General features: G+C 44.4%; 1 protein-coding gene across 3 annotated transcripts in view; it reads left to right on the forward strand.

Moving 5' to 3' along the window:
- LOC310840470 (cytochrome P450 2K4-like) overlaps nt 1–21,290 on the forward strand; it is a gene marked incomplete at its 3' end in the record, with an annotated part of 49,794 nt that overhangs the window by 18,765 nt on the left and 9,739 nt on the right. Inside the window, exons 7-9 of one of the 3 annotated variants that reach the window (XM_083730499.1) lie at nt 6,485–6,669; nt 7,039–7,180; nt 7,561–7,748. The exons of 1 other annotated variant lie outside the window; for it this stretch is intronic. In XM_083730499.1, the coding sequence (XP_083586625.1) occupies nt 6,485–6,669; nt 7,039–7,180; nt 7,561–7,748 (515 nt within the window). Of the gene's footprint in view, nt 1–6,484; nt 6,670–7,038; nt 7,181–7,560; nt 7,749–19,508; nt 19,775–21,290 lie in introns of those variants that run through there. One more of the 3 variants, XM_083730497.1, reaches the window with a different exon arrangement.

Genomic DNA, 21,290 nt, shown 5'->3' on the forward strand with positions numbered 1-21,290 from the left:
ATAAATTTTCATTTAGTGTCCATCTCATCGGGAAACTTGTCCCTGTTCTTAATTCCACTATTATAGAGTTGTAGTCTCATAATGTTCTTGATAGAATTTCTGCCCTCTTTACCTTAGTATACAAATCTTTAGAAGCCTCCTGTCCCCATCTAGGGAGGCTACACCATTCATATCGCTCATCAAAATAATCTTTTCATTCAAATTTTCAAATAATATTTCTTCTAGCCTCTTTTAAAAATCTGTTTTTTTCCTCATTAGGTGCATACACACCAATTAATAATACTTTTTCTCCATGTGAAGGTATCTGGGTTATCAATATTCTTCCTTGTTGGTCTTTGAATAATTGTTTTGGGTTCAACCCTGGTTTTATACACATTACAACTCCTCTCCTTTTTGTTACATCAGAAGTTAGAAAGTCCTTTCCCAACCTTTTATTTAAGTTTTATTTATCCAAGTTTAACTTCTTTACATGTTCAATTTTTGTTCCCTTTAGTCTTATTATTTAGCCTATTTACATTCCAAGTGTGATGGGATTATGAGCTACTTGTGCGTAAAAGTTCAGTCCCTCAGATCTTGGGCATGTTTCTCAAGACTCTGTGTACAGCGGAGCCCCTTAAGCATGACTCCCTTAATCGCTGGCAGAATCCGACAGTGGGCGTTTACGGAAACGACTCCAGCATAGAAGCTCCTTAACGGAAACGCGTCGTCTGGATTCTCGGTGCGACAGTTTCCGGTGAGGAGTGGGTGTACCTATAGGAGGTCCTGAGACTTCTCCACTGTTTTTGCTGGAAGATTCCCTGAGCCATTCCTGCGCCTCACTCTCTCTCTGATTTCCCACACTCCCCCTGCTGGTACCTTCCCCCGCTGCTGAGTCTCTCCTAGCTTCTGAGAGCCCCTCCACCACCTGCCTTTCCAATGGCAGTTCCCTGACATCCACCTCCCCCCCAGGGCCCCCTTCACCCCCTCCCGCCCCCTCCTTTACTGGCGGTGAGGATGGAAAACCCCGGAAAGAACACTCCTCATCGTCAGAGGATTCAAACACTTCTCTCCACTGACTCCCGTCTCTTCTCCCTGAGTCCCCCTCCTCGTCGGAGTCTATTCCCTCCTCCAGCCCTGATTCTGGGAACCCTTCGAACTCTTCTTCTTCATCGGTGGTGCCGAAGTGTTCCCTCCTGAACCGTGCTACGGGCTGAGGTTTCCTTGGGAACCGTTGATGAAACGCTTCTATTAAAACCTCGTCATTGACCTCCTCTGCCGGTACTCATGTGTTTTCTGATTCCGGTTCCCCTTCCCATACAACCAAATACTCCACCTGATTCCCTTTCCACCTGGAATCAATTATTTCTGCCACCTGCATGTTGCGTTCCCTTTCTTCTATGACTGGTGTTTGAGTGACCTCCCTCTCACGTTCCCCCCACTCCCGCCCTTCTCGGTACGGCGAGAGTAAGGACCTATGAAATACTGGGTGCAGTTTCATGTGGTTGGGCAACCTGAGTTTGAATGCTACCGGGTTGACCTGTTGTATGACCTCAAAGGGTCCTAGCCATTTGGGTCTCAATTTCTTACACCCTCCCTTGAACGGCAGTCCTTGGGTGGACAGCCACACCCGGTCCCCCACCCTTATGGTTTCACCTTCCCTTCTGCTTCTGTCTGCTTGCTTCTTGTATTCTTCCTTGGCCCTCTCTAAGTTGAGTTGGAGTTGCCTGTGGATCGCTTCCATCTCTTCCACAAAGTGTTCTGCTGCTGGGACGCTCCATCTTTCCCCTCCTTCTCCTGGGAATGCCCTGGGATGACACCCATAATTAGCCAGGAAGGGACTCATCCCTGTGGACACATTCTCCGCGTTGTTGTAGGCAAATTCTGCCAGGGCCAACTTATCTACCCAATCATTTTTTCTGTCATTTACATAACACCTCATGTATTGTTGTAAAATACCGTTTGCCCTTTCCGCCTGCCCATTTGTTTCTGGGTGTCGGGCAGTCGAAAAATTGACTTCTACGTGCAGTAAGCTCATGAGCTTCCTCCAGAACCTGGAAGTAAATTGTTTCCCCCGGTCTAAGACCACCCTCAAGGGGGCGCCATGCAACCTAAAAATATGCTTTACAAACAACTTGGCGGTTTCTTCCGCTGTGACCGCGTGTGAACAGGCTATAAAATGGCACATCTTAGTTAATAGGTCTACCACCACCATGACAGCTGTCTTCCCTTTGGATTTTGGCAGATCCGTCATAAAATCTATGGATACTGCCTCCCATGGCCTTTCTGGTGTGGGTAAGGGTTCCAATAGCCCCGCTGGTTCCAGCCTCTCCCCTTTTGCTCATTGGCATCGGTCGCACCCCCTTACATATTCCCGTACGTCTTCCCTCACCTTGGGCCACCAAAACTCCCGGGTAACCAACCACATGGTTTTGTGTTGCCCGAAGTGCCCTGCTGTGGGGCTGTCGTGCAATTGTTTGAGTACCCTGCCCCTCAATTCCCCTTCCGGTATGTACAGTGCCCCCTTGTAATACAATGTTCCATTCCTTTCCTCAAAATCCCCTGTGTTCTCTCCACCTCCCCGAAGTCCTCTGAGTTTATCTTGGGCGTAATCATCGTTCTCGGTTCCCTCTACCAGTTCTCTTTGCCCCACCAATGCCGCCCCACACACCCAGTGGTCCTCGGGAATATGTCTCTCCTCTGGCGCGCCCTCTCCCTCCAAATACTCTGGTTTTCGAGAGAGAGCGTCTGCTCTGACATTCTCCTTCCCCAGCACGTAGCAAATTTCAAAATGGAATTTGGAAAACTCCTGGGCCCATCTCACTTGTCTCTGGTTCAGTACTCGGGCAGTTCTCCAGTATTCTAGATTTTTGTGGTCGGTGCGCACTTAGACCTTGTGCTGCGCTCCGATCAGCAAATGTCGCCATCTCCGGAACGCTTCATGAATGGCGAGTAGTTCTCGGTCGTACACGGTGTAGTTCCTCTCGGATTTGTTCAACTTCCGCGAGAAGAAGGCACACGGTCTCCATTCCGACGTATCTTTTCCTGGCTGTAGAAGCACCGCCCCCACCGCTCGGTCTGATGCACAAGTCTCCACTCTCATTGGTTGCCGTAGATCCACGTGCAAAAGTTGTTCTTCTGACGCAAACGCCTTCTTTAAACTTTCGAACGCTCGCTGTGCCTCTTCCGTCCAGACAAATTTCTTCTTGCTGCTGAGACAATCAGTGATGGGCGCCGTTAAGTGGGCAAAGTTCTTGATGAACTTCCGATAGAAGTTTCCGAAGCCCAGGAACCTTTGCACGTCCTTCTTAGTTTTCGGTGTCTTCCATTCCAGTACCGCTTGAACCTTGCTGGGATCCATGGCCAATCCCTTGTCTGACAACCGGTACCCCAGGAATTCCACCTCTCTGGTATGAAACTGACACTTCTCCAGTTTCACCCACAGCTGGTTTGCTTGCAGTCTGCTCAGTACCTCTCTTACGTCCCGCACATGCTGCTCCTCATTCTCTGAGTGCACCAAGACGTCATCTAAGAACGCTACACAGTTCTTGTAAAGCAATGGTCCCAGGACGTGATTCATGAACGATTGAAAACAGGCTGAGCCCGCCTGTAGACCGAAGGGCATAACGAGGTACTCAAAGGCCCCCAAGGGGGTGAACATAGTGGTTTTCCACTCGTCTCCCTTTCTCATATGTATCAGGTTATACACCCCCCTTAGGTCCAGCTTGGTAAAAATTTTCCCTTTCCTCACCCGGGTCAAAATGTCATCGATTCTGGGCATGGGGAAAGTCACGGGTTCTGACACTGCATTTAGGGCCCGGAAGTCCATGACCAATCTGGGTTTATCCGTGTTTTTTTTGTCCACAAAGAACACTGGGCTGCCCCCCACCGCTCATGACTCTCTGATGAAACCTCGCTTGAGGTTCTTGTCAATGAACTCCCTTAACTCCTGCATCTCCCTGTCTGACAGTGCATACAGCTTGCCCACTGGCAGTTGTGCTCCTGGGAGTAAGTTAATATGACAGTCAAAGGGTCTGTGCGGGGGCAGTTTATCTGCTTCTCTTTCGCTGAAGACGTTAACCAAGTCGGCATATTGTCGTGGTACCTCCCCTTTATCTGTTACTTCCATCCCTGCTAGCGTGGCCTGGGCTTCTACCTGTGCTTCCCCTCCCTTGCAGTGTGCCAGGCAATACGCTGACCCAAATGAGACTACTCTCTGGTGCCATCCCACTAGCGGGTCATGCAGCGCTAGCCAGCTCATTCCCAATATCATGGGCGCTCCTCCCAGGGTAGCCACATTAAACGCTATGACCTCCGTGTGTCTTGCCACCCTCATTATCATGGGAACAGTCTGGAGGTTAACTTCTCCACCCAACAGCTCCCTCCCATCAATCGTTGTCACCTGCAGAGGGTTACTTAAAGGAACAGTCTGTATCTGGTGTTCCGCTGCAAACTCCTTACTCATAAAATTGCAGGAGCTGCCTGAGTCCAATAGTGCCTTTATCTTTAGCGGATGTCCGTTTGGTAGCTCTAGCACCACCTCCACGACAAGCGCTGGTCTTGGGGGTTCAGGCTTGGGCACATTCACTGCTCTTTGGCCTGGTTGCTGTGCCCCGATGCTGGCAACCAGGCATTGGCTTTTACCTGCTCCTTAACCCCCTCCTCTTCCCCCCCAACAGCTCCCGCCATTCCTTGCCATCCCTTCCTCTGAGGGCAGACTCTGGCAAAGTGACCTGGCTGTTGGCAGAGGAAACACTTCTTGGCGCTCTTTCCCTCTTTCTTCCGCCCTTTGTTGGCGTTTGAAACTCCGCGCGCACGCGCTGTTCCAATCTCCATCGGTTCTACTGGCGGTGACTGCTGCCCTGGTATCTCTGGAATGTGGAACTCACTCCAACGTTCCCCTTTCCCTTCCCGCTTTTCCAAGGCTCTTGCCTCTTGGCGCGCTCCGATGGCAAGCGCTGATTTAGTCAATTGGTCCATAGACTCCGCCCTGGGCGCGCGGGAAAGTTCATCCTTCACCGCCGAGGATAACCCTTCTTCGAAAAGCATTTGAATTGGGTCTGCAGACAGGTCCCACCCCAGTTTATGGATCAACATGGTAAACTCAGTCCAGTACTCTCGGACGGAGCGGTTCCCCTGTTTACACGCCATCAATTGTCTGCGCACCACCCCCTGCTCAATCTCACTGGAAAACATCAGGTCCATGGCGCGAAAAAATTTCCTCGTGTCCTTTAGAGCGTCACTGTTCCCTGCCATCAGGGGCCTCACCCAGTCCTTTGCCCCCCCTTCCAGATGCCCAATGACAAACGCCACTCTCGATTCCTCATCTGGGAAGTCATCAAACTGCAGATTGAGGGCGTATTGCATCTCAGTCCTAAAGGCCTTGATAATTTCTGGGATCACCCCCAAACTTTTGCACCAACCCTGGCACCTTCCTGGCAAGTGGGGTGGTTTTGCCCTTGTCTGCATCCTGAGCCCGCCTCTCTTCGAGCCTCGCCGTTTGCAGCGCTAGCTGGAGTTCCAACACCCTGTACCTTTCTTCCAGGCTTGGACCCGCTCCAGCTCCTCCTGCGTCTCCGGCTCCGGTTGGGTTGCTCATGATGCCTTTTGCACAAGCGCTTACAGAGACCGTCGGATTGCTGTGATGGGATTATGAGCTACTTGTGCGTAAAAGTTCAGTCCCTCAGATCTTGGGCATGTTTCTCAAGACTCTGTGTACAGCGGAGCCCCTTAAGCATGACTCCCTTAATTGCTGGCAGAATCCGACAGTGGGCGTTTACGGAAACGACTCCAGCATAGAAGCTCCTTAACGGAAACGCGTCGTCTGGATTCTCAGCGCGACAGTTTCCGGCGAGGAGTGGGTGTACCTATAGGAGGTCCTGAGACTTCTCCACTGTTTTCGCTGGAAGATTCCCTGAGCCATTCCTGCGCCTCACTCTCTCTCTGATCTCCCACACTCGCCCTGCTGGTACCTTCCTCCGCTGCTGAGTCTCTCCTAGCTTCTGAGAGCCCCTCCACCACCTGCCTTTCCGATGGCAGTTCCCTGACACCAAGTTAGAATTTTCAAAGCCATATTGTTCCATATTTATTTCTCTTTCGCCTCCACCTCAGTTGAATCTTCTTCTTCCTGTCCAAATGCTCTTTCTCTAGCTAACTTTCCACCATATTTTCTCCAAAATCTGTATGGCTCGGTAGGATCACGAAATATTTGGTTTTTACCATTATATGTAAAAGAAACCACTTCAGGATATTCCCAGTGGTGATATTTTAATAATCATCCTGGATGAATTTCTCTCCATCAGTATATCAAGTTATTGGCTAAAATGTTTGTCCTGTTTAAAAAATACCCATGTCACATTCTAGAGATTAAGTTTGCGAGCCCAGTGAATTGGAGAACCAGTTTATTCCAGTTCTATGCTGGAGAGATTAGTATTTTGAGAGACAAAAGCCAAATCAAAGAGATAATCTTAGCAGAAAAATTAATGCTTTTCTTTTTTGCTTCCCCCAGTAAGGGTCCAAGAAGAAATTGCAAAGGTTGTTGGATCTTCTCAGCCAAGGATTGAACACCGAACAAAAATGCCTTATACAGATGCCGTGGTCCATGAGATCCAGAGGTTTGCCAATATTAACCCAACCAACCTGCCTCATGCCACGGCTACAGATGTTACCCTCAATGGCTACTTCATTCCAAAGGTGATCCTTTTCATTGAACTGCTGCCCACTAGTTACAATATATTTAAAGGCTATCCTGGGAGTAAGCCCCTTGGACTTCAGTGTGGCGGACATCTGAGCAGACTTGTATAGGATTGCACTGTAAGCATGCAATCTACCCGTTGGAAACTGTCAGGCATCAGCTTCAACCCATTAAACAGATCTCAGTGGAAAGGAGCACAAGGTTGGGAAACAAACCTTTTCTGGTGGGAGATCCTGACTTATATGTTAAAGTTTTTGGAACTAAAGACATTTCTCAGATGAACTCAAATCTCATTTCTCCTGCACTGAATATTTATTGTACCAGAGACATATGTTTATTTTTAAATAACTCTTGCTTTGCCTTTGCAGGGGACTCACATCATACCATTGCTGGCCTCTGTGCTGCAAGATGAATCTCAATGGGAGAAACCACATAAATTCTATCCTGAGCATTTTCTTAACTCTGAAGGAAAATTCATAAAGAGAGATGCTTTCATGTCTTTTTCTGCAGGTAATTTTTTTACTTTTGTGTATACCTTCATAGTGTGTGCTTAGTCAATGTGATTTTTACATGCATGGAAAGTAGCCTATTGTGCAAAGGTAAGAATCACATTAGTTGCTGTGGCCATTTCTGACACTAGATCTGGCCACCACTGGTGTGCGGCCCCTAGAATGTTGCTCACCAGGGAATGTGGCCCTCAGGCTGAGAAAGGTTTTCCACCTCTGGTTTTCAGCATTGCAGGATGGCTCGTATTGGGAGCTCATAATTCTTTTAAGATGGGCACCGTGAGCTGTTATTTTATCTCTGCATTTTAGTCTGCTTTAAAGTATTTGGGATGTTATTAAGCAACAACTAAACCCAGTTTATCTGCTGCCTGTGTGTCCTTGCAGGTCGGAGAGCATGTATAGGTGAGACTCTTGCCAAAATGGAGCTTTTCCTCTTCTTCACAAGTTTGCTGCAGAGATTCACCTTCCAGCCACCCCCTGGAACATCTCAAGAAGACCTGGATCTTACTCCTGCTGTTGGGGTTATAACACCTCCTATGCCCCACCAGCTCTGTGCTCTACCACGTTTCTAAGGTTCAAAATTCCTGGCTTGGGTATTTGGGTTGAGTAGCCTATGGGTGGAATTGGTCTGCGCTTTGTCACAAATCTTAAGTGTTCCCCTTTACCTGCCATACTGTCAAATCCCATGAAACTAGCATTGGAGCATCTCTTACTTAAAACCTGGCCCTGAGTTCTTATGACACTTGAGGCATAGAGATCAACCAACAAAGCTAGTTTCATGTATTCCCATGTTAAGGTATACCTTCAAATATCTTGAAGCATCATATTCCCAGGTAGAATGCAGAGAATTGTGACCAAGACGATAAAGGGTCTGGAAACCATGCCTTATGCTGAAATTGAGGAAGTTGGGTATACAGTGGTATATCAAGTTAAGTAATTAATTTGTTCCAGAGGTCTGTACTTACCCTGAAACTATTCTTAACCTGAAGCACCACTTTAGCTAATGGGGCCTCCAGCTGCCGCTGCGCCGCTGAAACACAATTTCTGTTCTCAACCTGAAGCACTATTTCTGGGTTAGCAGAGTCTGTAACCTGAAGCGTATGTAACCGGAGGTACCACTGTGTTAGCTTCTGTAGCTCCAATGTAGTCAAGTCAAGTAACCTTTATTGGCATTACATAAGAACATTCAGAATACATTCAGAATATATAGGCCAGTGCGATCTCGTCGCCACCCCAATGGCACAGTCACCCGCCAAAGGGCAGAAGATGTGAGCAATCTGCCTCATCTCTGTGGGTTTCCAGCAAGGGCAGGATCCTGTAGCATACTTCAGTGACAAAAAACCAAATAGAGGAAGTTAGCTACTGTCTTGGTGAGCTCCTGGTCTCTCCCCTGTAATAAGAAGCACATAACCTCCGTCTCTGGTTTCCATGTTGGAATACATAGATGGTCTAGAAACTGTTGGCGGAGATCATCATACATTTTACATTTAAGGGCCATGTGAGCTAGAGTTTCCACCAGGTGGGCATCGCATGGGCAGATCCTATCTCCTTCTCTAGAAAAGTGGAAATCTGCCCAAAAACCTGCTCCGACCATAATGCCTTGAAAGTGGAATTGAGATTAAACACAACCGGATCCTTCAGATGGAAAATGAATGACACTTTATTAAGAGATCAGGAGATTGTTAAGAAGGCCCAAAAAACTTTAAAGGACTATTTTGAGATAAATTTAAACACTACGGTAGAAAAAAGAACAATCTGGGACGCAAGTAAAGCAGTTATGAGAGGGTTCCTAATACAACAAAATACGATAAAGAAAAGACTCTGGAATGAAAGGAAGGAGAAGATATTGGAGAAAATAAGAGAAGGAGAGAAAAAATTAAGATCTAGGCCTAAGTCGAAGGAGGTGCTGAGAGAAGTGAAATTTTTCCAAGCACAATATTCGAAACTGATAAATCAAGAAGTGGAATGGAAAATTAAACAAATGAAACAAAGATCTTTTGAATCAGCTAATAAGTGTGGGAAACTGCTAGCATGGCAGTTGAAAAAAAGACAAAAATTAAATACAGTCACAAATCTAGAGATTGAAGGGAGAATTGTTCAGAAACCCGAGGAAATTAGAAAGTGTTTCCAGAGATACTTCAAAGAACTTTATGCACAAGGGCCACAGAAAGAGTTTGAGGTGGATCAATTCGTTAAAACCAATGGATTACAAAAAATACCCCAGGAAATGAGAACAATCCTGAACAGTAATATCACACAGCAAGAAATTGAAAGTGCCATTCAGAACCTTCAATTAGGCAAATCTCCAGGCCCCGATGGACTTACCTCCAAATATTATAAGGTTTTGAAAGACTATTTGATACAACCTCTGTTGGAGGTCTGCAACCAGATTATGGAGGGGAGGAAGGCACCGGAAACGTGGAAAGAAGCTTTCATCACATTGATACCTAAACTAGAAACTGAAAAGACCCAGCTTAAGAACTATCGTCCCATCTCACTCCTAAATGTGGATTACAAATTTTTTGCGGACATTTTGGCAAGTAGATTTTAAAAAGTCCTTAATGAAGTGATCCATAAGGACCAGGCAGGCTTTCTCCCTGGTGGGCATTTGTTTGACAACACAAGAAACATCATTGACATTTTGGAACTTTTACAAACAAATCTCAACACTAGAGCGGTGTTAATCTTTATTGATGCGGAGAAAGCCTTTGTTTTTTTTAAAAATATTTTTTTTTATTGAATTTTAAGAAATACAGAAAAAAGAATAAAAGATAGTTATAAGAAAATAGAATAGAAGAATAACAAATTTCCATGTTCTTTTTCCATCCAATCTAAAGAACTTCCCCACATCCTCCAAACCCTGCGTTCTCTGTCATATAAAACATCAGCAATTTGTTAACTTATTTCAAAACTTATTGTATCTTCCATTTTATCATGTTCCCTGATTTCAATTTTACTATAACCCAATTCTTGTATGCTTTGTATTAAACACAATAAAGTTATTTCATTATTTTACCTCTAAATTCTTGTGTCTTAATTTTCATTTCATTAACTTAAGCCTTTGACAACATTTCTTGGATGTTCATGAAGAAAAATTTGGAAGGGATGGGAGTGGGACGGGGGTTTGAAAATGGAATAGAAGCAATTTATTCAGAACAAAAAGCTAAATTGATAGTAAACAATGTGGTGACAGAGGAATTTAAAATAGAAAAAGGGACACGACAGGGGTGCCCCCTATCACCTCTATTGTTTATCTCAGTCCTGGAGGTGCTATTGAACATGATTAGAAAGGACCGGTTGGTACAAGGAATCGAGGTCGGAGTGAAACAATATAAATTGAAAGCATTTGCAGATGACTTGGTATTAACATTACAGGAGCCAGTCTCTAGTTCTAAAAGAGTTTTAGAAATAATTTCTGACTTTGGTCGAGTGGCGGGATTTAAGCTGAACAAGCAAAAGACTAAGGTTTTAGCAAAAAATTTGGCATCCACAGAAATAGATGAGTTCCAGAAAGAGACAGAATTAAATGTGGTTTAAAAAGTGAAATACCTAGGGGTATATCTGACCTCCAAAAATTTGAATTTATTTAAAGATAATTACGAGAAATGTTGGTCCGAAATTAAAAGAGATATGGAAACTTGGTCAAGATTGAAACTTTCCTTGTTAGGCCGAATAGCAGTTATAAAGATGAATGTATTGCCGAAAATGTTATTTTTGTTTCAGGCCCTACAGATCGTGGACAAGGTGGAATGTTTTGGAAAGTGGCAGAAGGATATTTCTAAGTTTGTTTGGCAGGGCAAAAAGCCCCGAATAAAGTTTAAAATATTAACTGATGCGAAAGAAAGAGGGGGATTTGCCCTGCCAGACTTGAGGTTATATTATGAATCTGCAGCCTTCTGCTGGATGAAAGATTGGTTTTTGCTGGAGAACACTGATGTCCTAGATCTGGAAGGGTTTGATAACGCGTTTGGGTGGCATGCATATTTGTGGTATGACAAGGTTAAAGTTCACAAACGGTTTAAAAACCATATTGTCAGAAGAGCAATTTTTATGGTCTGGATGAAATACAAAGACTTATTGGAGAGTAAGACCCCGAGGTGGCTTTCACCGGTGGAGGCCAAGGCACGTAAGAGACTTAACATGGAGGCCTATTGGCCAAAATATTGGGAGATAATTGAAAAAATTGGAGACAATTGGAGGTTGCAGAGCTTGGAAAAATTAAAAAACAAGGTGCGAGATTGGTTGCATTATGCCCAAATTCAGGAAGTTTTTAAAGTGGACAAAAAGGTGGGATTCCAGGTGGAAAAATCGAAATTAGAGATAGAATTGTTAGAACCAAAAAATAAATTGCTTTCGAGAATGTATAACTTGCTGCTTAAATGGAACACACAGGATGAGACAGTCAAATCCGCCATGATAAAGTGGGCACAGGACATTGGGCACAACATTATGTTTGAAGACTGGGAAAAGTTATGGAACACCGGAATGAAATTCACGGCATGCAGTGCCTTGAAGGAAAATATTATGAAAATGATATACTGGTGGTACATGACCCCAGTCAAGCTTGCTAAGATATATCATCTGTCTGATAATAAATGTTGGAAGTGTAAGGAGGTGGAAGGGACATTCTTTCACCTCTGGTGGACATGTCCGAAAGTGAAGGCCTTCTGGGAGTTGATTTACAATGAGCTAAAAAAGGTATTTAGGTATACCTTACCTAAGAAACCGGAGGCCTTTCTTCTGGGCATGGTAGACCAGAACGTGTTAAAGAAGGATAGAACCTTTTTTATGTATGCTACTACAGCAGCAAGAATCCTCATTGCAAAGTATTGGAAGACACAAGATTTACCCACTCTGGAGGAATGGCAGACGCAGTTGATGGACTACATGGAACTGGCTGAAATGACTGGCAGAATCCGAGACTTGGGAGAAGATGCAATGGAAGAGGACTGGAAAAAATTTAAGGACTATCTACAAAAACATTATAAGTTGTATGAATGTTAAGAAAATGCGCTTTATAGGAAATTCTAACCCCAGCAATAGCAATTAGGTGAAATGAAAACCAAGGTATAAGAAGTTTGAGGTGGAATCAGGAAATAATTTTATTGTGTTTTGATTAAAATATATAAGAATTGGTGTACAACATTTTGAATTTGATAACATGATAAACTGAAAGTTACAATAAGTTATGAAACAAGATGACAAATTGCTGAAGTTTGTATTTTAAATAATGCAAGGTCTGGAGGATGTGGGGAAGTCCAGTAGTCTTGACAAAAGATCTATGAAATCTTTATATTCTTTTTTCTTCTATCTGTTTTTCTTCTATTCTGTAAAATTAATAAAAATATTTATATATATATAAAAAAAGAACCTATCTCCTTCTGCCAAACCTGCAAACCTACCCCAAGGAAGGTTAGAAGGATTAGAATTGAACCTAGCCAGCAAAAAAGCCCTTCTTTCTTGCGCATTAAACGAAAATTGTAAATAATTAAGATTAAATTCCTGCACCCAAGAGAGTTGAAAATAAAGAGGGGAGCATGTTTTTTCCCCAACTGAGATTAGTTCCTGGCAATCTATGTCCCACAGCCTAGTTTTTAACATGGTTTTGGCAACTGGGAAAGCCACAGCGTCCAGGAGATCCTCTGAAAGCCCGAGTTGCCGTATCTTTGTGCAAAACAGTTGTAGCCCTGCGGAAGGGAAGGAGTCAGACGGAACTTCACTGAGTAATGTATCTTTGTCTGAAAAACAGATGCTTAGCCAGCATAAAAGAAAACTCGTCCAGGCAACTGTCTCTAGCTTATGTCGGCCTCACTCTAAACACATGGCTGCGTAAGGTACGCATCATGGGACAGCGAAGATCTTAAATAGAAAGGCTGCCTGCACTCTTTCCGCTGACTGGGAAAACCCTGACATCCAGATTGGAATTCCATGGAGCAGTTGAACTCTGGCTTTAGCATTAAAATTCTTGAGGGCTGAAGGGATGTGTTGGTTACCTCTTGTTGCAAAGAAGCGCAATATGGCCCTCATGGACAGCTTGCTGGCGTTTACTGCCCCTGCACAGTGTGAAGACCACTGGAGCCTGTGATGGAAAGTGATCCCCAAGTAGTTGAATTCAAATACCTGCTGGATGTGTTTCCCACCAAAAACCCCAAATATATCTCTTATGAGAATTCCTGAAAACTATTTTGCTTTTGTCAAAATTCCTACTCATTTTCATACTAGACAGATAGTCAATACAGGCACTTAACAAATGCTTTAAGCCAATTCTAGTCTGTGAGAGATCATGGCCACTGGGCCCATCACCTCCTGGCAAATAGAAGGGGAAGAAATGGAGGCAGTTAGAGATTTTACTTTTTTGGGCTCCATGATCACTGCAGATGGTGACAGCAGTCACGAAATTAAAAGACGCCTGCTCCTTGGGAGAAAAGCGATGGCAAACCTAGACAGCATCTTAAAAAGCAGAGACATCACCTTGCCAACAAAGGTCCGTATAGTTAAAGCCATGGTTTTCCCAGTAGTGATGTATGGAAGTGCGAGCTGGACCATCAAGAAGGCTGATCGCCGAAGAATTGATGCTTTTGAATTATGGTGCTGGAGGAGACTCTTGAGAGTCCCATGGACTACAACAAGATCAAACGTATCCATTCTTAAGGAAATCAGCCCTGAGTGCTCACTGGAAGGACAGATCGTGAAGTTGAGGCTCCAATACTTTGGCCACCTCACGAGAAGAGAAGACTCCCTAGAAAAGACCCTGATGTTGGGAAAGATGGAGGGCACAAGGAGAAGGGGACGACAGAGGACAAGATGGTTGGACAGTGTTCTCGAAGCTACAAACATGAGTTTGACCAAACTGCGGGAGGCGGTGGAAGACAGGAGTGCCTGGCGTTCTCTGGTCCATGGGGTCACGAAGAGTCGGACATGATTAAACGACTAAACAACAACAACAACAGTCCGTGAGAGCAGAATCATATCATGTGCATATAGGAGAATGGGAATTTTTGATGCATTGAGTTTTGGGCTGTGAGCATCCACCAGTTTTAGTAATGGGGCAAGGTCATTTAAGAAGAGATTAAAAAGAGAGGGAGCAAGAACACAGCCCTGTTTCACACCTCAATTTATAGCAACAGGGTCTGACACCTCGTCCCCTGGAGTTATTATTATATGACAGGTATTATTTGAGTAAAGCTTTTTAATCAGGTAAAGTAACCTGAGGTTTAAGCCCCGTGTCTCCAGTTTGGACCATAACAGTCCCCTGTCGACTGAGTCAAAAGCAGCATTAAGATCTAAAAAGGCCACAAATAGTCCTCCTTTATGGTGTCGCATGTACTTGGCAGCTAAATGGGATAACACTATACAGATACGTAAAGTGGATTTCCCTGGCCTAAACCCTGCCTGCTCTGGACCTATGATGTTGTTTAGCTCAAGCCACGTAGTTAATTTGGATAATAGATGTTTTGCATACAATTCCCCAATATTTGACAATAGGCTTATTGGTCGATAGTTGGAAGGTAACTTTTTGTCCCCCCTTTTAAAGATTGGGATAATTATGTAATTCTGCCATGAATTAGGCAGAATTCCAGTTTTGTCCACCACAGTGAATAGTTCCGCTAGTATCGGAGCCCACCAGTCTGGCATGGCTTTAACTAGTTCAGACAGGATGGCTCCAATGTATTTGGATCCTGTAGAAGACAAGGCTATATAATTCTGTATATAACTGCCCCAGGAGATTGGACCATTGGCAGACATGAAGACATACTCACCTATAGATTTATAGTTTTTTGTACCCCCAGCCCACTCTGCATCCATGTAACCTACCAGTTCAGGATCACTGTAATCTAGCAACTTTAATTTACAGTTCATGATACCCTTTAGAACTTTCACTTTTCTGCTCAGAATAATCACTGCATTTGTTATAACCAACCTGCATGTCATGGTCAGGTACAAAAGTATCGCTGACCTGTATTTGTTGTTGTCAGGCAATGGCTTTGTTTCCTCCTCGTTCTTTAGAAAGTCTGTAGTAATAGATGCAACAACTGGGTTTGCTTCTGGCATCTCCATGCTGTCGGTTAGTTCAGTGACTTTCTGTTTCTGGCTTAGAATAAAACAACCATCTTCTCTCTGTATCTGGACTCCTAGATAGTAATGAACTCTGTCATTTATGATTGCAATTATCAGGGCATTCATGAATGCCAGAACGTAAGACAATTCTTCAATCTTACATTTGTTGTACAAACACTTGTCTCCATGGCCCTAGCTGTGTTAGCATGGTGTGTGATATTTTGTTCCATGCCCTAGCAGCTTCTTTTAGTCCTTAAAGCCCCCTTTGAAGTCTGCATATCAAATGCATTGTTTGAATTGATTAAACACTTGCTTCATGTAAATCTCCTCTGAGATTTTGCCATGTAAAAATGCAGCTTTTATGTCTCTGTGTCTCGTGCCTATTTGCTTAGGCTTAGGCGGCTTTGTTATGTTATGTGACTGCTCCAGGCTGCCTTTGATACAAACTATCTGAACCTCTTGGGCTTGCTGATTGGAAGGTCAGCGGTCTAAATCTGCATGACGGGGTGAGCTCCCATTGCTCTGTCCCAACTCCTGCCAACCTAGCAGTTTGAAAGCCCAGTTTGAAATATTATGAAAATGATATATAGGTGGTACATGACCCCAGTCAAGCTTGCAAAAATATACCATTTGTCTGATAATAAATGTTGGAACTGTAAAGAAACTGAAGGAACGTTCTTTCACCTCTGGTGGACCTGCCCTAGAGTTAAGGCTTTCTGGGAAATGATATATAACGAGTTGAAAAAGGTATTTAAGTATACCTTCCCTAAGAAACCAGAGGCCTTTCTTTTGGGCATCGCCGGCCAGAGGGTGTTAAAGAAGGACTTTTTTTATGTATGCAACAACAGCAGCAAGGATACTTGTCGCCAAGCACTGGAAAACCCAAGATTTGCCCACACTGGAAGAATGGCAGATGCAACTGATAGACTATATGGAGCTAGCAGAAATGACTGGCAGAATCCGAGACCTGGGAGAAGAGGCTGTGGAGGAGGACTGGAAGAAATTCAAAGATTACTTACAAAAATATTGTAAATTGTATGAATGTTAAGAAAGATATAAGATTATTAACAATATGGCACCAAAAAGCTAGTTAAAAGGAGTATGAAGATAAATGAAATTATAAGAAAAGATAAATTTTGGATAAATATTATGTTAAAATTAAGCTTCTAAGCTGGGGGTTATATTATCTAAAATTAGGGATAATATTTGAAAATTATAATACAAGAATTGAATCAAGGTGATAAATTGCTGGGTAAAGATAGAAAATTTGGAACGCAGGAACGAGAGATGCGAGGAAGTCCAAAGAAGTGAAGAAAGTATGATGATTGTAAAACCAAATGTTACATTCTTTGTTTCTCTTTTTTATTGTATTAAGAAAATTTTTAATAAATATTTATAAATAAAAAATAAAAAATGAAAGCCCGTCAGTGCAAGTAGATAAATAGGTACCGCTGCAGTGGGAAGGTAAATAGTGTTCCTGTGCTCTCTGGCACTCATCACGGTGTCCTGTTGCATCAGAAGTGGTTTAGTCATGCTGGCCATATGACCCAGAAAGCTGTCTGTGGAAAAACACCAGCTCCCTCAGCCTGAAGGGAGATGAGCACCACACCCCATAGTTACCTTTGACTAGACTTAACCATCCAGGGTCCTTTACCCTTTCTACCTTTTTTACAAAGTACAATCCAAAATACAAACTAGCATCCAAAATACTACAGAGAAATATAGCTACTAGTTTATTCTGCTTTTCCCATGCCTTGACTAGTGTTTTGGCTACTTCACTGGTGCCAGAAGGCTTTTCATTTTCCATGCAATCCAAGATTCCTCTAAAATAAAATATGGCATAAAGGTGGTTTGTCCATTGGATGATGTTCTCTGAGAGTCTGGGTAGCTTGCTTAAGGCTTCCCCCATCAATGGAATTCTGACTGCCATATCAAAAATGGGGGAAATGTGTCAAATTCAAAATCAAAACTTCAATCTCCATAAGAGGAAAAACTCAAAACCTTCCCTGCCTAGCTTCTGCTCTGAGAGGGAAGAGGGAGCTAATCCCATTCTCACTGGGGTCAGTGGAAGTCACCATGGTCTCACCAGGAAATAGAAAAAAAAATGTCTGGTTTGAATCTCTCTTAAGAAAATCCAGCCACACCCACTATAATACTTTGAATTTTGTCTTCACTGGGCCCCATAACCTTTGTAGGAATGGATTTAGGCACTATGAGAGGATGTACAGTTTAGTTATTGTCCTTCCTTGTTCACATTGTTGCATGTCATATGCTCTAATGTATACAAAGATATACCCTAATTCCACCATGTTCAACAGTTTCAAGATGAAAATGAATAAAAACTATGCTAAAAAGAAAAAAAATTGTGAGTGTTTCAATTGGAGAAAGTTCAGGAAATACTAGACACAATGCAATCATACCTAAGTAAAGTGGAATAATTTCATCTGCAAATAATTTCACAATGCTGCTCTCTACTCCCAGTGTAACAATCAAACTAAGTTTACAGGTAATCCTGAGTGATGACTTCGCCGACTTCAAGAGCATTTGAATCTGTTCTGGAACATAGCTGTCAACTTACAGATTTGAAAATAAGGGACCAGCAGCCTCAAAAATAAGGGATCAGCAGCCAAAATAAGGGATTTTAGTCAACTAGCAGCCAAACAAAGCCTCAAGCGGTGGTTCCCACAGCGCAGCAACCCAGCCAAGGGGATGCAGCAAGGAAAACCACCGTCACCTCTCCGCTGGGAAGTGCTGAGCAAAGGCGAGTCCCCAGGCAATGCGGCCGATTTGATCAGCACAAAGCATGCAAGCTCCACCCCCCAGTCATTCTTAGACTCCTTATTGGGTGAGCAACGCAGCCAAGCAACACAGTTGGAGCCTCCCTCCTCCCTGGCCGGCAGGGAGGGAGGGAGAGGAGCTACTTCCTTTGAAACCCGGGAAATTTAAGGGACATCATCAATAAGGGATAGCAGCAGGACATGGCGCTGGAATAAGGGACTTTCCCACCAAATAAGGGACGGTTGACAGCTATGTTCTGGAAAGCATTAGTTTCTGCAAGTAAGCACCACCCACTTGAGTATACATTAAACTGAAATGCAAATCATCCAATGTACAGCATTGAATAGTTGTGAAGAAAAAAAAATCAGAGGGATGGTTAATGATTCGCTAGAAACATTATGTATGGCTGCTCATTGCAGTTGGTAGACACTGTTGTTGACCAAACTGCACTGTAGTTTTGTTGTTTTTGAGGAAGTCTTTTAGACAATGTTAGCCTTTTGGTTGCCAGGTTTTTATATGGAGGTCTTTGGTATTTTTCTGTTTGGCTCTGGAGGCCCCCAGGCCTTGGAGCTCTGCTCAGGGGCGGAGCAAGGGGGTGCAGTGGGGGTGAGCCACACCGGGTGACACTCTGCATGCGTATCCCTGCCCGCGACTCCCAAGCCTACACCTGTCAGGGCCGCTGGCAAAGTGGCCAAGCTCCCCCCTTCCCCCGGCTCACTGTAGGCTTGGGAGTCATGGGCAGGTTGCCCTGTCATCCAGGACAGGCCTTGCTCCACAGATCGCCCGCTTGCCCGCTTGGTGCTTCACTTCCTTCCTACTCGGGCTGCTGGTGGAGGCAAGGGGCAGGCCAGGGAGGGGCGTCAGTGGGCCACGAGAAGCGCCCCCTCCCATCCACCCGCCAGCTGGTTGCCGGCCTCCCTCCTTCCCTCGCCCCTTCCTGCCTCTTCTGCACACACGGAGCAAGAACCACCCCCTCGCGCCTGTAAAACAGGCTCTCTCTAACATTCCAGAGAAACCAAAAAGAAAAGTCACTGTTTTGAGCTCGTCTCTTTTATGGATGCAACAATTAGTTTTGGCTACAACCATTGGGGATTGCACCAGCAGGGTAGAAAAATGCATTTTCAATGCTTTGTTCTGATGCATGGCCTCGCCGTTAATGAAATAATGCGCTCCCCTCCCAGCCATGGTGGCGGTGCTGGGACCAGCCAGGCAGCGTCGTTGGTGCTTGTGGTCCTCAGGCGCTCCATGCTGCTGTGGTGCTTGCCATCTTGCCTCTCCAGAAGTCCATACTGGTGCACTTTCAGAAATCCATCCCTGAATGCAGTTCAATGATTACTCCAAAGAATTTCACATTGCTACCCTTTACTCCCCTTATAACAGATTAATTTTACACAAAATCTGGGTGACAGGTCTGCATCCAGGTTCAAGAAAGTTTAATAATGGTTTAATGATTAGTTTGAGACAGTACCTAGCATAATATATATGCTGCTCAATGCAGTTGCAAGACATTGTCCTCGACCAAACTGCACTGTGGCTTTCATTATAACCACTGCAAAAAAAAATTGCTTGCTGAAACAAAATGGATTGGATGGAGCCAATTGCAGTGTTGTTCCTCTTTATCCTTATGGTTTACTTTGTTTTGAAACTGGGCACTTTCGGGAACAAGAGCTCCCAAAATCTTCCACCAGGACCGAGGCCTTTACCTCTCATTGGGAATCTCCACATCATGGATCACAAGAGGCCTCACAGAACCATGTTAAAGGTAAAGATTCCAGTTCTTCCCATGGCAAGGCTGAAGGGTACTTGGGCAGCCCAATCAGATGAGCGGAGTAGAAAATTAGTATTATTATTATTAATAATATCAATAATAGAATACATTTTGTTTTTTTTAGAGCCTATAAATCTCATCTCCCCTTTGTATGCTACAAAACCGCCTCTTAATTTCCCAATCATAGGACCTAGTTGCAATTTATAACTGGTAATTTGAACCAGGTGTTTGGTGTCGAATCCCGTTTGACTCTGCCTCCATTTTCAAGGATGAAAAAGTGCCAATGCAAACCTTGCCCAGGCTAGCCTCCTCCTTCAGCTTATCTTTCTAAACTAGATTTGAGAGGTGCCATTAAAGGTATAAACACTTTTATCCTTACAATTGCCTATTTTGTTCTGGTTTTCTGATTATTCCTAGCAAATATTTGTTCTGCCACAACTGAATAATAATAATAATTTATTATTTATATCCTGCCCATCTGGCTGGGTTTCCCCGGCCACCCAACAGACTAAGAATATGATAAAACATCAAACATTAAAAACTTCCCTTAAAAGAACTACTTTCAGGTGTCTTCTAAAAATCAGATAGTTGTTTATTGCCTTGACATCTGATGGGATGGCGTTCCACAGGGCAGGTGCCACTACCAAGAAGGTACTCTGTCCAGTCCCCTCTAACCTCACTTCTCACAGTGAGGGAACCACCATAAGGCCCTGAGCCCTGGACCTGAGTGTCCGGGCTGAACGGTGGGGATGGAGACACTCCTTCAGGTATATTGGACCGAGGCCATTTAGGGCTTTAAAGGTCAGCACCAACACTTTGAATAGTGCTTGGAAACGTACTGGGAGCCAACGTAGGTCTTTCAGGACCAGTGGTATATTGCCTCGGCAGCCACTCCCAGTCACCAGTGTAGCTGCCACATTCTGGATTTGTTGCAGTTTCCGGGTCACCTTCAAAAGTAGTCCCACATAGAGCAAATTGCAGTAGTACAAGCAGGAGATAACTAGAGCATGCACCACTCTGGCAAGACAGTCTGCTGGCAGATAGGGTCTCAGCCTGCGTACCAGACAGCTGCCCTGGACACAGAATTGACCTGCGCCTCCATGGACAGCTGTGAGTCCAAAATGACTCCCAGGCTGCACACCTGGTCCTTCAGGGGCACAGTTACCCCATTCAGGACCAGGAAGTCCTCCACACCTGCCTGCCTCTTGTCCCCCCAAAGCAGTACTTCTGTCTTGTCAGGATTCAACCTCCATCTGTTAGCCACCATCCATCTTCCAACCGCCCCCCGACACTCACACAGGACCTTCACTGCCTTCAATGGTTTTTATTTAAAAGAGAGGTAGAGCTGGTTATTATCTGCAAACCCCAGAAGTGAGAGAACCGGGGCCTGAACACTCATCCCCCAACACCACTTTCTGGACACGGCCCAGGAGAAAGGAGCGGAACCACCGTATAACAGTGCCCCCAGATCCCAGCCCCTCTAGACGGTCCAGAAGGATGTCATTGTCGA

This window comes from Podarcis gaigeae, assembly GCF_964106915.1.
Source record: "Podarcis gaigeae genome assembly, chromosome: 3".
NCBI lineage: Eukaryota > Metazoa > Chordata > Lepidosauria > Squamata > Lacertidae > Podarcis > Podarcis gaigeae.